General features: G+C 50.8%; 1 protein-coding gene across 1 annotated transcript in view; it reads right to left on the bottom strand.

Moving 5' to 3' along the window:
- ITGA1 (integrin subunit alpha 1) overlaps positions 1–17950 on the bottom strand; it is a 1037437-nt gene that overhangs the window by 426535 nt on the left and 592952 nt on the right. Inside the window, exons 10-11 of the mRNA XM_078675060.1 lie at positions 11235–11308; positions 8708–8852 (exon numbers count right to left, since the gene is read on the bottom strand). Of these exons, the coding sequence (XP_078531186.1) occupies positions 8708–8852; positions 11235–11308 (219 nt within the window). The remainder of the gene's footprint in view (positions 1–8707; positions 8853–11234; positions 11309–17950) is intronic.

Genomic DNA, 17950 nt, shown 5'->3' with positions numbered 1-17950 from the left:
CCGCCAAGTGCCGCTCGCCCATCGCCTCCCCGGGCGCTGGCTCCATCCCCCCTGCTGGGTGTCTGAACCCCCTCATCCCGGACCTCCCGACCTCCAAGTGCGAGGGTCCGGACATCAAAGCACACCAGCCCTATAACTGGGGCAGCTCCAGAGCAGGACGGGAGTTGTATCTTGGAGTCGAGAGACGCAAAGAAGAACTCATCCTTGACGGACTACTGGCGCTGCCGTAGCTCTGTCTTGTGCACCCTCGTCTTGCCTGCTGGCGCTGCCGCGGCTTTGGGAACCACCCTATCCTTCATCATCGTCGGGACCTGCTGGCGTGGCCGCGGACCGTTTGTAACCACCACCTTCATCGGGACCTGCTGGCTCTGCCGCGGACCGTCGTCTTCCTTCATCCATCTCGGGACCTGCTGGCTCCGCCGCGGCCCGTTCATCTACACCACCGAGCTCGAGGATTGAGAGCTATTTTCCATCTTTTGGTAACAAGACTGTCCCGCTACCCTTTTCCCAAACAGAGACCAGAATAGAGGGGACCCCTGAGTCCAGACCTCCTTGTACCATTCTACCGTACTTGAAGAATTATCTATAAAGTATCGTGAACTTTATCATTGTGTGGTGTCCGTCTGTGGGGGGGAAGTTACTTGTCTGTACGACTCACTGGAGACGGCTCTCCCCGGAGACCTCTCCCCGTATCCTCGGCCGACCCTCCCGGTCCGTCTAACATTGGTGGCAGCGACGGGATCCGAATCACCGCATAAACCGTACAGAGAGTAGCTCACCCCACGACGAATCACGATGTCAACTAAAGACAGCGGATCAACGGAGAAATTCCAGCTGGAGAAATTGGGCGAGTACAGCCATCGTGAACTTAAACAGTTCTGTATCGAATTAGGTATCGCTACCACCGGACTAAATACCAAAGATGACTTTAAGCAGGCCCTGGAATCTTGGGCGGAAACCGGGGCTGCCGGAACCCCCGATCAAGACATCGCAGCACAAACCCCCATGGCCCCTGAAGAACGAAGAACGGGTCTCTCGCCAGACGAGATCCAGGAACGAGAAAGAACCCGACTACACGAGCTGGAAATGGCCCGGCTCAAAATGGACGTTGAACTAAAGTTGGCCGAACAGAAAATCAACTTAGAGCACCTGCGTCTCCGAGAAGAAAGAGAGGAGAAACAGAGACAAAGGGAGCTCGAGGAAAAGAAACTGGCATATGAACATGAGCGGAAATTAGCTGAAATCGACCTACGCAAACAGAATAAAGAAACAGGGGTGCCCGAGCAACCCCACACTCCAGGGGCAACAGAGAAGAAGGTACACATCCCCAAGGATGTCGTTCGAGAATACTTCCGAGAGGACGACATCCAGCAATGGTTTAAGGCCTATGAAATCGCTATGACTGCACACCGGATCGATAGAAGCGATTGGGGGGCCGGTCTGTGGGGGAGATTCCTCAATGAGGGCCGCGACGCCCTGCTGCAACTCCCGGACCAGCAGATGACCTCCTATGACCATATGAAAGCTGCACTCCTCACCCGCTATGGCCTCACACCCGAGATGTACCGTCAGAGGTTCCGAGACTGCACCCGCATCCCAGGTACAACTTGGGTGGACTATGTCAATTACTTTAGCCGAGCCTTCGAGGGCTGGATCAAAGGAAGCAAGGTCACAACCTACGAACAACTGTTCAATCTTATGGTATGGGAGCATCTGTCGAACAATTGCTTCATTGAACTCCGCCAGCACCTCCTCGACAGCAAGTTAACGGATCCCCGGCAGCTCGCAGCCGAAGCAGACCGGTGGGAGATCACCAGAGTGAGCCGAAATGGGTCCTGCGAACAGAACCGGAACAACAATGGTCAGCACCGTCCCCGAGGAGGTGGAGGCCAAGGACGCGGAAGAAGCAACGCTCCGGTCACCCCCACTACCAGCCCCACCCCCCCGGCCAACCGGGGCAGCACCCCAGCGCGACCGGGACATCGAACCAATGTTACCTGCCATCGATGTCAACGAGTCGGACACTATGCAAACGACCCAAACTGCCCCCAGTACCAGAGCCCAAGACCCCGCCAAGTAGCCGCTGCTGCTCTGGGGGAGGAACGGATCTCAGAGGAACAAGAAGAATATGAACAGGAACACCAAGAATGGGAGCCAGCCGCCATGGCTCTCGCCTGCCTAGGGGGGAGAGACATGGTCCCGCGGGTCCCCCTACCCGCTAATACCCAGAAGTACAGCCAATGGGTGGGCATCAATGGACGCCGGGCTGAAGCCCTTCGTGACACTGGGGCCAGTGTAACAGCCGTCCGCTGTCACCTGGTGACCCCCGAACAATACTTACCAAACATTCTCTGCCCTGTACGTTCAGCCGATAACTCAGAAAGTCTGTGTCGGATGGCCTGCGTCCCCTTCGAATGGGGAGGGGTCTCCGGCATGTTGAAGGTGACGGTCCGAGATGATGCCCCCGTAGACTGCCTCCTGGGTAATGACCTGGAAAGCTCTCCATGGGCAGCAGTCGAGCGAAAAGAGCACCTGGGGATGCTGGGCGTCCCGGACTGGGCGTGCGTCACCACCCGGTCCATGACCGCCCGTGCCAACACCCGCCCAGAGGAACTCGAATGGCCGGCGCCACCGCCTCCGGTCGCCCCCGCCGAAACCACCGACCGTGACGTCCCCCCCGAACCAGCTCAACCTCCAGACCTCGCTAACCTCGACCAGTGGCCTCAAGAGGGGGGGCCCACGCAAGAACAATTTCGCCAAGAACAAAAGACCTGTCCCTCCCTCGAGGGACTCCGCCAGCAAGCGCTAGCCCAAAGCGCAGGGGATACCTCCGGAACTCACTGGGTCTACTGGGACAATGATCTGCTGTACAGTGAGCAAAGAATCGCGGAGCTGGGGGCCAGCCGAGTCCTAGTGGTGCCCCTCCGTTTTAGAGACTTTCTGCTAAACCTGGCCCACGATGTCCCCCTGGCAGGACACTTGGGTCAAGACAAAACCTATAGCCGCCTGGTGACCCACTTCTTCTGGCCCAAGATGAGGGACAATGTACACCAGCATTGCCGATCTTGCCCCACGTGCCAAGCCAGTGGGAAGAGCGGCCGCAAACTGAAAGCCCCCCTGCAACCTTTTCCCGTGGTCACCACCCCGTTCGAGAGGGTCGGAATCGATATCGTGGGGCCCCTGGACCCGCGCACAAAACAAGGCCATCGATTCATCCTGGTGCTAGTGGACCACGCCACCCGCTACCCGGAGGCTGTTCCCCTGCGGACTGTGACAGCCCCGGTAGTCGGCCGGGCTCTGATGGGGATCTTCTCCCGGGTGGGCTTCCCCCGGGAGGTCGTCAGTGACAGAGGCACGAACTTTATTTCGAAATATATGAAATCTCTCTGGCAACAGTGCGGGGTTACCTACCGGTTCACGACCCCCTATCACCCTCAAGGAAACGGACTCGTTGAGCGGTTCAACCGCACGCTCAAAGGGATGATCGGGGGGTTGGAAGAGCCCCTCCGTCGCCAGTGGGATGTACTGTTGCCGTGCCTTCTCTTCGCATATCGAGAGGTTCCCCAGAAGTCCCTGGGCTTCAGCCCATTTGAACTGCTATATGGACACCCCGTGCGCGGGCCGCTCAGCCTAGTTAAGGAAGGCTGGGAGATGCCCCCTCTAAAGAACCCACCAGATGTTTTCCGCTACCTCCTAACACTCCGCAACCAGACCCGGCGATTCCGAGAACTAGCAAAAGCCAACCTAGAGGCCAGTCAGGAGGACATGAAAAGGTGGTATGACCGGAATGCCTCCTCCATCGAATTTGAACCTGGGCAACAGGTATGGGTGATGTCCCCCACCGAGCCCTGCGCCCTACAAGACAAGTGGACAGGGCCCTTCAAAGTGGTCGAGCGCAAGGGTCCGGCTACCTATCTCATCGACTTGGAATCCTCCCGGAACCCCCTCCGGGTCCTCCACGCTAACAGACTGAAACCGCACTTTGTACGGACAGAACTCAGCCTCCTGATGGCCACAGACAATGGGGCTGAAGAGGACTCCGAGCCCCTCCCGGACCTCCTACGAACGCGGGAGAAAGACGGTTCCGTAGATGGGGTCCGACTCTCAGAGGCCCTCACCCGAGAGCAACACCAGGAGTGCCAAGTTCTCCTGTCACAATTCGCCAGCCTGTTCTCCCTCACCCCAGGTGTCACTTCCTGGTGTACGCACGATGTGGACACGGGGGACAGTCCCCCTATCCGCCACCGGGCCTACCGCGTGCCAGATCGGGTACGGGCCTGCATCCAGGAGGAAGTAGCCAAAATGCTCACGCTCGGGGTCATCGAGCCCTCAGACAGCCCCTGGGCCAGCCCTGTAGTACTGGTCCCCAAAGCAGCTGCCCCCGGCACCACACCAGAACTCCGGTTCTGTGTCGACTACCGGGGCTTGAATGCGGTCACCAGGACAGACGCACATCCCATCCCCCGGGCAGATGAACTAATCGACCGCATGGGAGCTGCCCGCTACCTCAGTATCTTCGACCTGACGGCGGGCTACTGGCAAATCGGCCTCACACCCCGGGCACAAGAACGTTCTGCCTTTTCCACGCCCGATGGCCATTACCATTTCACAGTCATGCCCTTCGGCATGAAGAATGCCCCAGCAACGTTCCAACGGCTCGTCAATCAGGTCCTGGCGGGGCTCGAAGGATTCAGCGCCGCCTACTTAGACGACATCGCTGTGTACAGCAACCAGTGGTCCGAGCACCTCCACCACCTCCGAGCAGTACTGCACGCCCTTCAGCAAGCTGGCCTCACGATCAAGGCCAGCAAATGTCAAATTGGGCAAGGGTCTGTAACCTACCTCGGGCACCAGGTGGGAAGCGGCCTGGTGGCCCCTCTGCAGCTAAAAATTGCCGCCATCCAGTCCTGGCAGCCCCCCACTACCCAGACCGAGGTACGAGCCTTCCTGGGCCTCACGGGCTATTACCGAAGGTTCGTGAAAGACTATGGTACTATCGTGAGGCCCCTCACAGAGCTCACGTCAAAAAATCAGCCCCAGAAAGTCAACTGGACCCCAGAGTGTCAAGCTGCATTTGAACAATTGAAAGCCGCCATGTGCTCCGCCCCTGTGCTCCAGGCCCCCGACTACAGCCGGGAGTTCATCGTCCAGACGGATGCCTCCGACCATGGCATTGGGGCAGTCCTGTCCCAAGTGAACACCGAAGGCCATGACCAGCCGGTGGCCTTCATCAGCCGGCGACTCCTACCACGGGAACAACGCTGGAGCACCATAGAGAGGGAGGCCTTCGCGGTGGTATGGGCCCTCAAGAAGCTCCGGCCCTACCTTTTTGGCACCCCCTTTCGGGTACAGACCGACCACCGACCCCTGCAGTGGCTGATGCAGATGCGGGGGGAAAACCCGAAGTTACTACGCTGGTCCATCTCCCTACAAGGGATGGACTTCACAGTTGAACATCGGCCTGGGCCCGATCACGCCAACGCAGATGGCCTGTCCCGGTTCTTCCGCCTCGACGAGAAGAGTCCCCAAGAGAATGGGTAGCTCTCCCCGCCTTCAGCTGGGGGGGACGCATGTTGGACAGGCCACATGAAGGGCCGCTCCCCCCCAGCCCAACCAGGCCCGAACCAGCCACGACAAGTACCACACACCACCATTGCACGTCCACCGTCCCCGCAGGGACCCCTACACTCGAACCTGTTGACCGCGTAGGCCGACCCACTACCGGCCTGCGCGCCCATCCTGGGCGCCATCTTGGACACTCCACCACGAGGCCGCCTGGCCCCCGATCGACCTCAACCCTGGGCCCGGCCAGGCCTCCGACATTCCGGCACCAACATCCACCCAGGAGGTGAGCGGGCTACTTGGTCAGTCAATGGGAGCAGGAGGTGTCGATGGCTCTCCCCCGCCAAGTGCCGCTCGCCCATCGCCTCCCCGGGCGCTGGCTCCATCCCCCCTGCTGGGTGTCTGAACCCCCTCATCCCGGACCTCCCGACCTCCAAGTGCGAGGGTCCGGACATCAAAGCACACCAGCCCTATAACTGGGGCAGCTCCAGAGCAGGACGGGAGTTGTATCTTGGAGTCGAGAGACGCAAAGAAGAACTCATCCTTGACGGACTACTGGCGCTGCCGTAGCTCTGTCTTGTGCACCCTCGTCTTGCCTGCTGGCGCTGCCGCGGCTTTGGGAACCACCCTATCCTTCATCATCGTCGGGACCTGCTGGCGTGGCCGCGGACCGTTTGTAACCACCACCTTCATCGGGACCTGCTGGCTCTGCCGCGGACCGTCGTCTTCCTTCATCCATCTCGGGACCTGCTGGCTCCGCCGCGGCCCGTTCATCTACACCACCGAGCTCGAGGATTGAGAGCTATTTTCCATCTTTTGGTAACAAGACTGTCCCGCTACCCTTTTCCCAAACAGAGACCAGAATAGAGGGGACCCCTGAGTCCAGACCTCCTTGTACCATTCTACCGTACTTGAAGAATTATCTATAAAGTATCGTGAACTTTATCATTGTGTGGTGTCCGTCTGTGGGGGGGAAGTTACTTGTCTGTACGACTCACTGGAGACGGCTCTCCCCGGAGACCTCTCCCCGTATCCTCGGCCGACCCTCCCGGTCCGTCTAACAGGAAGGTTCCTGGGGCTTTTGGCACTCACTCTTTTAGGATTGGGGTGACTTCAGATGCAGCAAGTTTGAGGTGGAACTCACACAGGTTGTACCAACTAGGACGTTGGTCATCAGATTGTTATAAGCGCTATATCAAGGTGGGCAGATGGGGGAGGGGGTGGAGAAGAAGAGGGTCATGTATGTTTTTTGTCACGCATGTGTCTTTGCAGGTGCTGTGGCCGGGCCCGAGCTGGAGGAGATCGCTATCTGGATCATTGGGAATTAGTTTGTAAAGTGGGCAGAAAGACACGAATATAACAAGGGGAAAGGTGTAAATTTGGGACTGGACCCGGGTTTGTTTTAAGTTTTTGGGCACGGGAAGGGAGGCATGCATTGGCACAAGCTTTTACCCCTTTTAAACAAGTTACTGTGCCACCATACTTGCCCTGATGTACTAGTTTATGACTTGGGGGACAATGATTTGGTGGTTTGCAAAGGTTTGTCTCTGCTGAAGCAGATGAAGAGGGATTTGAGAGAAATCAGGAGGCAATGGTCTGAGTGTTTTGTAGTTTAGAATGAGTTTATTTCCAGGAGGCATTGGAGAGGGGCTGAGAGGCCGGTGGACATTGGTAAGGTCAGGAGAAAAGTAAATAGGGAGATTAGAGTGTTTTGTAAAGAGTCAGGTCTTGGAAGGGTGGAACATTCAGAATTAAAATATGTGGAAGAGGATTATCCGTAGCACAAGTATTCGGCCAAACATTTTTCAGGGACGATGGAGTTCATTTATCTCGCTTTGGGATGGAGTTATATTTGGTTCAGATAAAAGAAGTTTTAGATACTGCACTGGACATCAGGCGTTACCCTAGAAAAGGCCTAGAAGGGGGGGGGGTGGATCAGAAATGTCATGAGGACGGTTTTTGAGTAGCGTTGGTTGCCTATTTTAGGCCAGTTTGTTACTGTTTCATTTTTGATTGGGACCAGGTAGGTAATGAGGTTAGGATAGGTTTTACTTAGTTAGATTAGAGGTTACAGGGTTTAAGGGTTAACAGTTATTGATCAGGTAGGTAGATCTTTAGATAGGTTGAGAAGCAGGTTACAAGTTTTTAAAGGGGCGAAAGTTATTGATTAATTTTGGGTAGGTTAAATAAATTGCTATTGTGTTTGGGGAAAACATTAGGGGTGGGGGGAAATGGATACGTAGATGTATTTTGTATAGTTAGATGTAGTTTTGTAAGGCAAAGGCCAAGGTTATGTTTGTGTAAGGTGCACCTGTCTTCAATAAAAGCTGCCTTTTTCACACTTATGGTGAGTCAATTGTGGTTTGTTCCATGCACTTTGGCCCAATGATACTAGTTGGCTGATTGTATCGTCTCAGGCCAGGCTCCCTTGAAGAATGCTTGGCAGCTGGTCTTAAGGGATGCACTATGGCTCATGGATCCGGGTTGATGTCTCAACAGCCTGTGAGTATCAATTATATGTGTGGAAGCAAATAGAACTAATGTAGTGCCATGCAAAAGGAAATATCCGTAAAAAAGGAGAAACTGATGGAACAATAGAAATGACCCCATAGAAAGGGAGCCATTGTCTATATCTCCTCTAACTGTTCTTTCTCTGCAGCGTTCAGGTTTTTCTTTGGAGGAACAGGCCAACCCTGCTAGTCATGAGGGAGTGGAGACTCTACCACAGCGCTATTTATAGGCAGCAAATAGCTACAGGAGAGGGAAGGATAGTGCAAATGAACCAGACGGTAGAAGCAGATGTTATTTTGGTGATTTACCACAGTTCTGGCCACAACCATCCACGTATATTGGCATTGGGAGGGTCACATAGGGGTGGGCAGCCATCAGAGGCTTACATTTCAGTAGCAAAATCACCCAGCACTACAACACATGGCCTTTAGTGCACAGGCAGCAGATTTATAAGCAGCAACTTCTCCAGGCACTTATCTTTGCAGCAGATATTCCCTTTCCCCTCAGGGTAACACCTAGTAACTGTTGCCAGATATATTCTACTAACAGGTACTAACTGGTCACTATATCATAGACAGCGATGCAGCAGTAAAACAAGCAATCCAAAGAGCACACACCATACAATTTTACTCACCTAGGTAAGAAGCAAGCGGTTCGTTTCTTTCAGAAGGCTTTGTTCGAAAGGTATCATTTCTTGGAATTTCAAAAGTGCCATTTTTAAGCATGACTACGGTTCCGTTCCAGTCGTAAGCACCAACAGCTCCAAGCATCACCCAGTCCTTTTTAGACAAAATATATGTATTTTAAGTAATCAGGGGAGGTCACATACCACGTTCTTTCTCAGATGTATAGCATTTGAATCACTTAATGTCCCATTATATTTAATAAACATCCATAGTTGTGTGCATTAATTCGAAAAAAATCAATTAACGTAGATAGCATTACCTATTCGGAAAGAGTCTGAGGGGAAAAGAAAACATCTATTTAGAAAATTAAGGTTTGCAATGGTGGGCCGCTTGATCCTCTGTTTGGCAAAAGTCTTTTGTTAGGTCTCTACATGTCTTAAACATAGGGCTGCAATAACAAGCTTTGGTAAAGTAAATAGGCCTCATTCTCCCTTTTCCCAATGCTTATTTTGGTAGCAATTCTTTATGGAAAAAACATTAAGATGTCCAACTCTGTGTGCACACACACCGCGGCCATCTTAGAAAATATTTTTTTATAAAACTTTAAAAAAATTCCAAGATGGCCACCATGAGTACACACTCATGAGTACATATGTGCACCTATGTGGGCTATATTGGAATGATTTTCCATATGCTTTATAAAAACTATTCCAAGACTCTCACATGTCCGTACTTATGCTTAACAGACATTTTCAAATGAAAAAGTATTCCAAGATGGTTACTATGCATGCCTAACCAATAGCTGCCATCCTAAAAAGGTTTTACATTAAAAGTTTGTTATGTTGGTGCATTCTTAATATGGACTTTGAAATCAGAAAATGTTATAATTGATTGTTTCCTTTTATTATACCTATTCTAGCTCAAAAGTCTGATTTTGTGAAATTGAGTGATTTTTAAGCTATGCATGCCTGCTCTCTGATCCCTCAAAATCTTAAAAAGATTTTAGCTCCGGCAGAATGTTAAATAATAGGACTGCGTTATAGTACATCTAGAAACGTATATGCCAAAAAAAGGTGCTAATACATGGCAAGGAAAGATGCACCTTAGGTCAGTGTATTCTATCATGGAAATATTTATTTAGGGCTGTATTACGAGTATGGGGGTCCTATCTCATTGGTGGTCTGACCACAGACACGCTGCGGGCCCGTCCACAGTATTACAAGTGTGGCGGTCGGTCCGCCACAGGACCGCTGCGTCCACTGGGAATCCAGGATCCTGCAGTGGACATGTAGGGCCCGATTCACAGAACTAACTTAAGACAAAATCCTAAACTTACTACCATTTTGTTATTCACAGAAGGCACTTACTCATTTTGGTATTCACAGAAGGCACTTACTCATTTCGGTATTCACAGAAGTTAGGAGTCCTAACTTTAGGACTCTTAAATGCCTTCTGTGAATACCGAAAGTCTTAAAGTTAGGTTTTTTCTCAATTTAGTAGTAGTAAAGTTAGGACTCCTTACTTTAGAACTCCTAAATGCCTGCTGTGAATACCGAAAGTCTTAAAATTAGGATTTTTCTCAATTTAGTAGTAGTAAAGTTAGGACTCCTAACTTTCGGACACCTAAATGCCTTCAGTGAATACCGAAAGTCTTAAAATTAGGATTTTTCTCAACTTTACTACTACTAAACTGAGAAAATTCCTAATTTTAAGACTTTCTGTATTCACAGAAGGCATTTAGGAGTCCTAAAGTTAGGAGTCCTAACTTTACTACTACTAAATTGAGAAAAAACCTAACTTTAAGACTTTCGGTATTCACAGAAGGCATTTAAGAGTCCTAAAGTTAGGACTCCTAACTTCTGTGAATACCGAAATGAGTAAGTGCCTTCTGTGAATACCAAAATGAGTAAGTGCCTTCTGTGAATACCAAAATGGTAGTAAGTTTAGGATTTTGTCTTAAGTTAGTTCTGTGAATCGGGCCCGTAGTGGTCAGAGGCAAGAATAGGCAAGAATATGCTGGCGGTTCCGCCCTGGCACTGCCGAGGATATTCCGAATTGGCTTTCCACCGACCTAACAGGTCCCCCATTCATCTCTGGGCCTGGCGGTTCATGCGGCGGGGCACATATTGTGCCCACCAGGAATTGCCCCTCCTTTCCTGCATGGAGTGGCATGCATGACATGGTGCACGCCACTTTGTGCAGGATTGTGCAATCGGCACTCTCACAGCAGTGGTCTGAATGTTAGGTTCTCTCAGACCACCACCGTGAGTCAGCCGCAGCACCGCCCGCTGGACCTGGATTACAATCGTAATATGGCGGGTGCACCATGGATTTGGCGGCCCTCCAGCGGATGGCGAGGAGGCGGCGCTGCCGGAGGACCACCAAACGCATAATGAGGCCCTTAGTAATTACTACAGTGTCTTTTTAGGGTCTTTGGTGAGGTAATGCATTTGTTGTGATTCTATGATGCTGCTTAATTACATTATGTACTTTAATGTCAGCTTTAACATTATATTTTACATGTTAGTAGTTTACCTGAGAATAATGAGCACTGAAGCCAGTCTGGGACATTTCCATCTCAAACGAGGATGCTGATTTTTCACTCGTAGCTTGAAAATAAAACAGACCTCTGTTAGATTCAGTGAGGCATACAAATAATGTAGAAGACTGCCATTTAATTAGTTTTGCTATAAAGAATGATGTCTGTGCTTCGCTATATTTTCGATTGCAATTCTTAAAAATGAGTAATAACTACTGTAAAAATTAAGAAATGAAATTGGTAATAAACATTCTGATAGCTGGAGTAAAAGTTATCTTATTTACAATTGCGCACAGTCACAAAGGGTAAACTTGCCCATAAATGTATATTTATAACCGAATTATCCTTTGTTATGCCTGCTAAAACAATGGTAGAGATTTCCACTATGAGAGTAGAGATGTCAGAATGCAGAAATCTCCCTCAAGTATTCGGGATATGCTTTCCAAGGCATACTTACCCTTTGGAAGTTTAGGAATGGCAAAAATCATGTACGTTTATGGATATTCCAAAAATCCTGTCTGCCCTCTTCTCATCTTCAAAATGGCCGGATATTTACTCGAAGTAATTCTCCTTTGAAGGAGGGAAAGTATTAGAAATGGGATTCCTGGTTGCCTGAGGTATGCACTCAGGCCAGACAGGAACCACCACTCTTGTCAGGATAAGCTAGATACACAATAAAATATATCCTCTGCTCACCCTCTGGTAGCTTGGCACAGAGCAGCTAGGCTTATCTAAAGAGACAATGTGTAAAGTATTTGTGCAACTCACACACACACACACACACACAGTGACACAATGAATACACAACAAAGACTCCTCACTCGTTTATAAAAATCGATTACTATATTATAAACAAAACAAGACCAAAATGACAGAATTTAAATGTATATAAGTTAATTTTAAAGGAATAAATGTAGAAAAGCACTTGAAAGCAAGTAGCTCTAAAAAGGTTACTTTAGGTCTCGGTGGACTGCGGCAGAGTCAAAGCTCGGGCCAACCTCATGGAAGTGCAGGTCAGCTACATATGGCCCATTCCAGCAGTCGTGGAGCACACTGGGCTCTACTGGCTCCATCACCGACACTTTCTGATCAGGTTGAAATTCCACAGTGGTAGGATGTTTGTCAGACCACTCCTTCATGACTTCCTGACTGGCTTCAAGGTTACCGGAAGCTTGATTTCATAACTTAGCAACCTGGCTTCTAAAGGCCAGCATGTCGCTCACTACATACTGGAGTACCTACCTGGGAGCTTGTTCCCACCCTTCTTTCACCAATTTCAGAGGTCCTCTTACTGGGCACCCATGCAACAGTTTAAAGAGGCTGAAACCCACTCCTCTCTGTGGCACCTCTCTGTAAGCAAATAACAGGCATGGTGAGAGGATAGCCCACATTTTCCTCAAGGCCACCGGCAGGCCTCTGATCAAGTCTTTCAGGGTCTTGTTTAACCTCTCAAATAACCCATTGGTTTTGTGGATTGTAAGGGGAGGAGAACCTGTATGTTACCCCACACACCTTCCACATACCTGCATACAAGCAGCCATGAAGTTTGTGTCTCTGTCAGGCACAGCTTCCTTGGGGAAACCCACTGGGGTGAAAATCCACATCAGGGCCTATGCCACTGTGGGTGCAGTAGTAGTCCTCAGGGGATTGCTTCTGGGTATCTAGTGCAATGATCCACCAGAACTAGGATGAAACGGTTGCCTGATGCAGTCCGTGGATTCATAGGCCCTACAATGTCAATGCCTACCCTCTCAAAGGGGTGCTAACAACAGGTAAGGGATTAAGGTGGGCTTTAAGCTTCGGCATTATCTTACTGCTAGCCTGGCAGGTCACACAAGCCCTACAGAATGCATCTGAGGAATTCTTGATCCTAGGCCAATAGAAGTGGGGGACTACCCTTGGCCTAGGTGTCCTGCCAGTGGCATCACGTGAGCTAGCTCTCGTAGGAGGGCCCTGTAGCATTGAGGGGCCATCAGGCCCCTTGTTACCACATGCCAAGGAGCCTTAGTGCCCTACAGAACTCCCTGGTGGTGTCTTCTTCTACATGGACTCCAGCAAACCCAGGCAGGTCACCAGCTGCTCTGCGTCATTATCCTGACGCTGCTCGTGGGGTAGGTGCATCGGCTTGGACTGCTGCCGCCGAAGGTACCATACCTCCCCAGCCGGTCCCACGGGAGCAGACTGAGAGGTCCATCAGGGAACCTGTTTAGGGTATTCACACTGCAGCAGGACCGACTGGCCTGCATTCTGGTATTACTGACTAATTAAGGTCGTATACCTACCTGCAAGTTTTTGACCCTTCACTTTTGTATAAAAATTTTCACTACATTTTTCACTGTGTGGTACGATCTTACTAGGTCCTGAAGAATTGCCATCAGGCAAGAAACATGTTGACCAATAATTGAGGGTAGCAGTCCAATTTACTCTAAGAGTGTTAGGGTAACTGTCTCTCCCCTCCAACACCACCTTCCTTTGTTTTTAACCAAGGGAGTCTACCACGAGAATAAATTCAGTGTGTGGACTGACTCACCTTTTTTAATTCAGCATTCACGTCACGACCACACTCCCCAGGCCCTCTCACACGCATGCACCATATGGCGGGAACAAAAGATCTCCGATAAAGAGCCCCAGTTTCGGGAGCCCGTCAGACATTGCAGCGCCAGTCTGACGAGGAGCAGAGCCCATATGATGAAGCATGACACCTAGCTTGCTGGGTGTGTGAGGGTTCTAGTTCCAACTAGGGGATTCCCCCCACTTACCAGCACACACACCACTCTCCATCACTCTTCCCGGGGAACTTTTGTATATCCTTTTGTGTCACTAGGTCACCAGGGGAAGCAATGTCCTCCTAAGTGGACTTTGGGGCAGCCACCGCAGGCGACCGATCCCTCTCACTGGAGGTACATTCAGGGACTGGTTTCCACGCCCTCTGTCTTTACCCTTTTTAGTAGCGGGCTGGACAATTGCTTCAGGCACTAGCACTTCTTGACTCCCTTCCCGGGCTGCCATGGACCTTGTTGTGGAACAGATCCATTCAGGTAACTCTATCATCTCCACATGAACCTTGAGCTCCACTTCCTTCCAGGTGGGCATGTACCCCTAAAGAGTCACCCCTGGAACTTCTCTGGGACCCAATACACTTTCAAAGCCACTTCATAGACAGCCAACTATTTATCTACACCATCCGCCACTACATAGTGTTGCATCATATCTTTTGGGATATGAAATCTGGACTCATGAGAAGACACTGCAGGTATGCTGCCACCAACATTGATGTTGCAGGACCCCACTTGGAGTAGTCCAATATCCAGCTCACTGAGGCTTTGCTCATGGACCATCTTCCTTTCCTCCATGGCTAGCCTCTCTTCTCTAGAGCTTGCTCCTTCTTAAGCTTGGCAAGGGTCTACTCCTTGTCCTTCTCTATTGTGGCAAGCTTTAGCTTTAGATTTCTCTCCTCCCTCCTGTCCTTCAGCTCCTCTGGGAACAGGATATTTAAAGACAAACTGTTGAAAATGGCAATGTATATGTACATAAGCGGCGTTCATTTGTGTTCACTGTACCCCCTGTTGTAAGCAGAATGGATATCGCGAAACACTGACTGTGTTATCCCGCCAGCATAGACCCATGCACACACGTACACAACAGCCATTTTAGGCACCATTGCCACTCTGCCCGTTTGTTAAATTCCCGGCACCCCTCCCCGCGCGCACTGCTCATGCATCGGCCACAAGACCCTCTCCCTCTGCGTGACCCTGCTCTAAAAGTAGCCCTCCTACTTGACCCACACCCCCCATTTCCTCCCAAGAACACCCTTCCCCTCAGCTGACAACCCCCCCCGGCTACACTTGACCTTTCGACCCGGTCCCAAGTCCTAAGACCAAGCCTCGTGGATGTACATCCCCCTTCTCCCTGCCCAGCATAACAAAACCGTGATACACCAGCCGAAGTGCCCGATCTTATCGCCTGCCTAACCTTTGATCTGATCATCCCTCCTGCCCTCGTGTCCTGTAGGAATGTCCAGCTGAGAGATCACAATCTCTTGTTACATTCAGGAGGGGAGGATGACATCTGAGCGACTGGTATGGGAATAGGCCTGAAGCTGGGATTCCAAGCATGCCTTTTCCTACTTCTAAGCGTCTCTATTGTAATAAGGAATGTTTGTGCATCATAAACATGTGTATAAAAGACGAAGCCTCAGAGAAACTGGTGTGTGTGTGGTGGGTAGGGGGGAGAGAGCACACCCTGTAGACCCCATGCGGGCGTCCGAAATGACAGGCTCTCCTCATAGAAATAAAACTCTATTCTTGTTTTCCTGCTTCCAGCGCCCGTCTCTTTTTGTTTTGTAATTGTTCGCGATGGGAACTAAGAGGCGTCCTGCGCCAGCAGCCTGGGCATCAGGTGCGTTATGGGCTGACTTTTCCACAATTGGCGCCCAACGCGGGGCCCATCAGCGACATAAGGTCCGGTAAGAGAGGTCCAGACGATGGGGTGAACATCTAAACGATTGGAGTATACCTGCCTTGAGAGGGCCCTCGTCCGGCTGCCGATTGAATGAACTTCACCAATTCTGAACGGACCTCTCTCAAGTGACCTACTGTCCTGACTGGAATCCCACAGGAATGCTGTGGTAAAAACATGGAGAAAGAGAACGATTGGGCGCTGGAAAAAGGAAGGCGAAGAATTGCCCACACGGTCCAGGTCCGGGTAAGATTAAGTAGGACGTCTCTACGTCCGATTGGTAGGATGGCTTTATCCATCTGATTGATTGATTGATTGTACTTGAAGTATTGGTTCTCTTTGAGACATTTTCTATTTGCAAACAGCGATGAATAGGAACGTTCCTCTCTCTTTGCAAATAGTTAAGGATAGGTAATGCAGACGTTTGTCCCCCATTGTAATCCGTCATGCCTATTTTTCTTCCCACTGATTGTTTGTTATCGATTTTTATCGATTATTGCTCTTTGAGATATTCTCTGTCTGCAAACAGGGAAGAATAGAAATATTCTGCCCCCCTTTTCAGATAGTGAAGGATAGGTAATGCAGACTTTTGTCCCTGTTGTAATCCGTCATGCCTGTTTTTTTCCCCATTGATTGATTGATTGTCTGGACATTCATTGTTCAAGGAATAGTTCTTTTGAGGTATTGTCTGTTCGCAAATAACATAGAAAGGAAATATTTTGTCTAATCTTTGCAAGTAGTGAAGGGTAGGTAATGCGGACCTTTGTCCTCCGCTGTAATCTCTCGGGCCTATCTACTCCCCACTGATTGGTAAACTAGTTTCACCCGGACCATTTATTAGAGGTAGATCATCTGGCTTGATCAGAGGGCACCCCTAATAAAAAGGACATATGCAATAATAATGAAGTAATCACCGTATCCTGTTAACAGAAACTTTAGCATGAAACACGATAGGAATAAAAAGGGAAGAAAGAAATAAGAAAGCAAAATCAGTAGGCCACTGATGAGTTTTTTGATTTCGCTGCAAATAGGAAAACGTTAGAAAAAAAAGAAATAGCTCACGATAAAACACATGATTTCGCTAGAAATAAGAAACGTTAGAAATAAGCCCGTAATAAGAAACATGAAAATGGTGAGAGAAGCCAAGCTTGACATCACGGCAGCCACGAGGCAACAAGGCTTCGTCACCCCTCACTGCTCCAAACATGTCTGCCCCACCGCCTGCCACGCCCCAATAACGGTAACATGAGACAGATACAAGTCAACAGATACCTACCCCCACTCTGGAAACTCCCGAAATGCAGCAGGATCACGGCTACGCCCATCCGGAAGACGAGATCTTCGGCACGTGTAGGGCGGGTCCTGCTGCCAGCCGTCGGCCGGAGGTCATCGAGTAAGGTGGGCCCGAAGAAGAGCCGAGGCCGACGGGGTCCGGCCGTCCCCACTTCTTCAATAATGGCTGCGACAACACTGGGGGAGGGGTTTCTTGCTCGTGCCACCGACCCCCCCCCCCTCGCATCTGCTGGTCCAGCCACGGCTTGGTAGAAGCTCCCCGGTCGGCCCTGAAGCGGCGCCTTGCAGGCCACCGGGGGGGGGATGTCTTGCCTATGCCTCTGACCCCCCCCCTCTCTCATCGCCTGGTCCGGCCATCATGTATATTAGCGCCGAGGAAAACGGCGTGGGGTGCGCTGGGAGGGAGAGGCGGCGCGAACGAGCCTCTCCCACCTCCCCAGGTGGAGGCCCCCAGCGGCAGCCCCAACGCTCCACTCACCCGACATGGGTTCGCCCACTCGTAAAATGGCGGACGATCCTGCTGGAGCGGGCCCAACGTGAAGAGATGGCCCGGTTGCTTGTTGATTAAGAAACGAGTCCCGCCATCATAAAAAAATTCTCCTCGACTTTGAAGATTCTATAGGAGCCGCGGGGGTCCCCGACCCCCGCAGACACCCCCGATGGGGAATGACTGCCATGATTGCCCGCGGAACGATGAAAAGTAGCCGCGGGACGTCGGCGCTCCCATGCTGACGCCAGCCTCAATTTGAATGACTAAAATCCTGCAGACTACAGTTCGGATCAGTTCCGGTGAAAACCCAGTATGAACCGGTAGGAAAAAATGTTGCCTCCCTCCCCCTTTTTTGACTGATGGTTCATACTGCCGATCCTTTCTGTTGCCCTTTAACGGAACTTTTGGACTGCCGAAAGAGGCTCTAGGCCAACCACGAGTTGGTGGAGATTTTGACTATGCCTAGATCTG

This window comes from Lissotriton helveticus, chromosome 2_1, assembly GCF_964261635.1.
Source record: "Lissotriton helveticus chromosome 2_1, aLisHel1.1, whole genome shotgun sequence".
NCBI lineage: Eukaryota > Metazoa > Chordata > Amphibia > Caudata > Salamandridae > Lissotriton > Lissotriton helveticus.
This window is presented reverse-complemented; position numbering and strand designations above follow the sequence as displayed.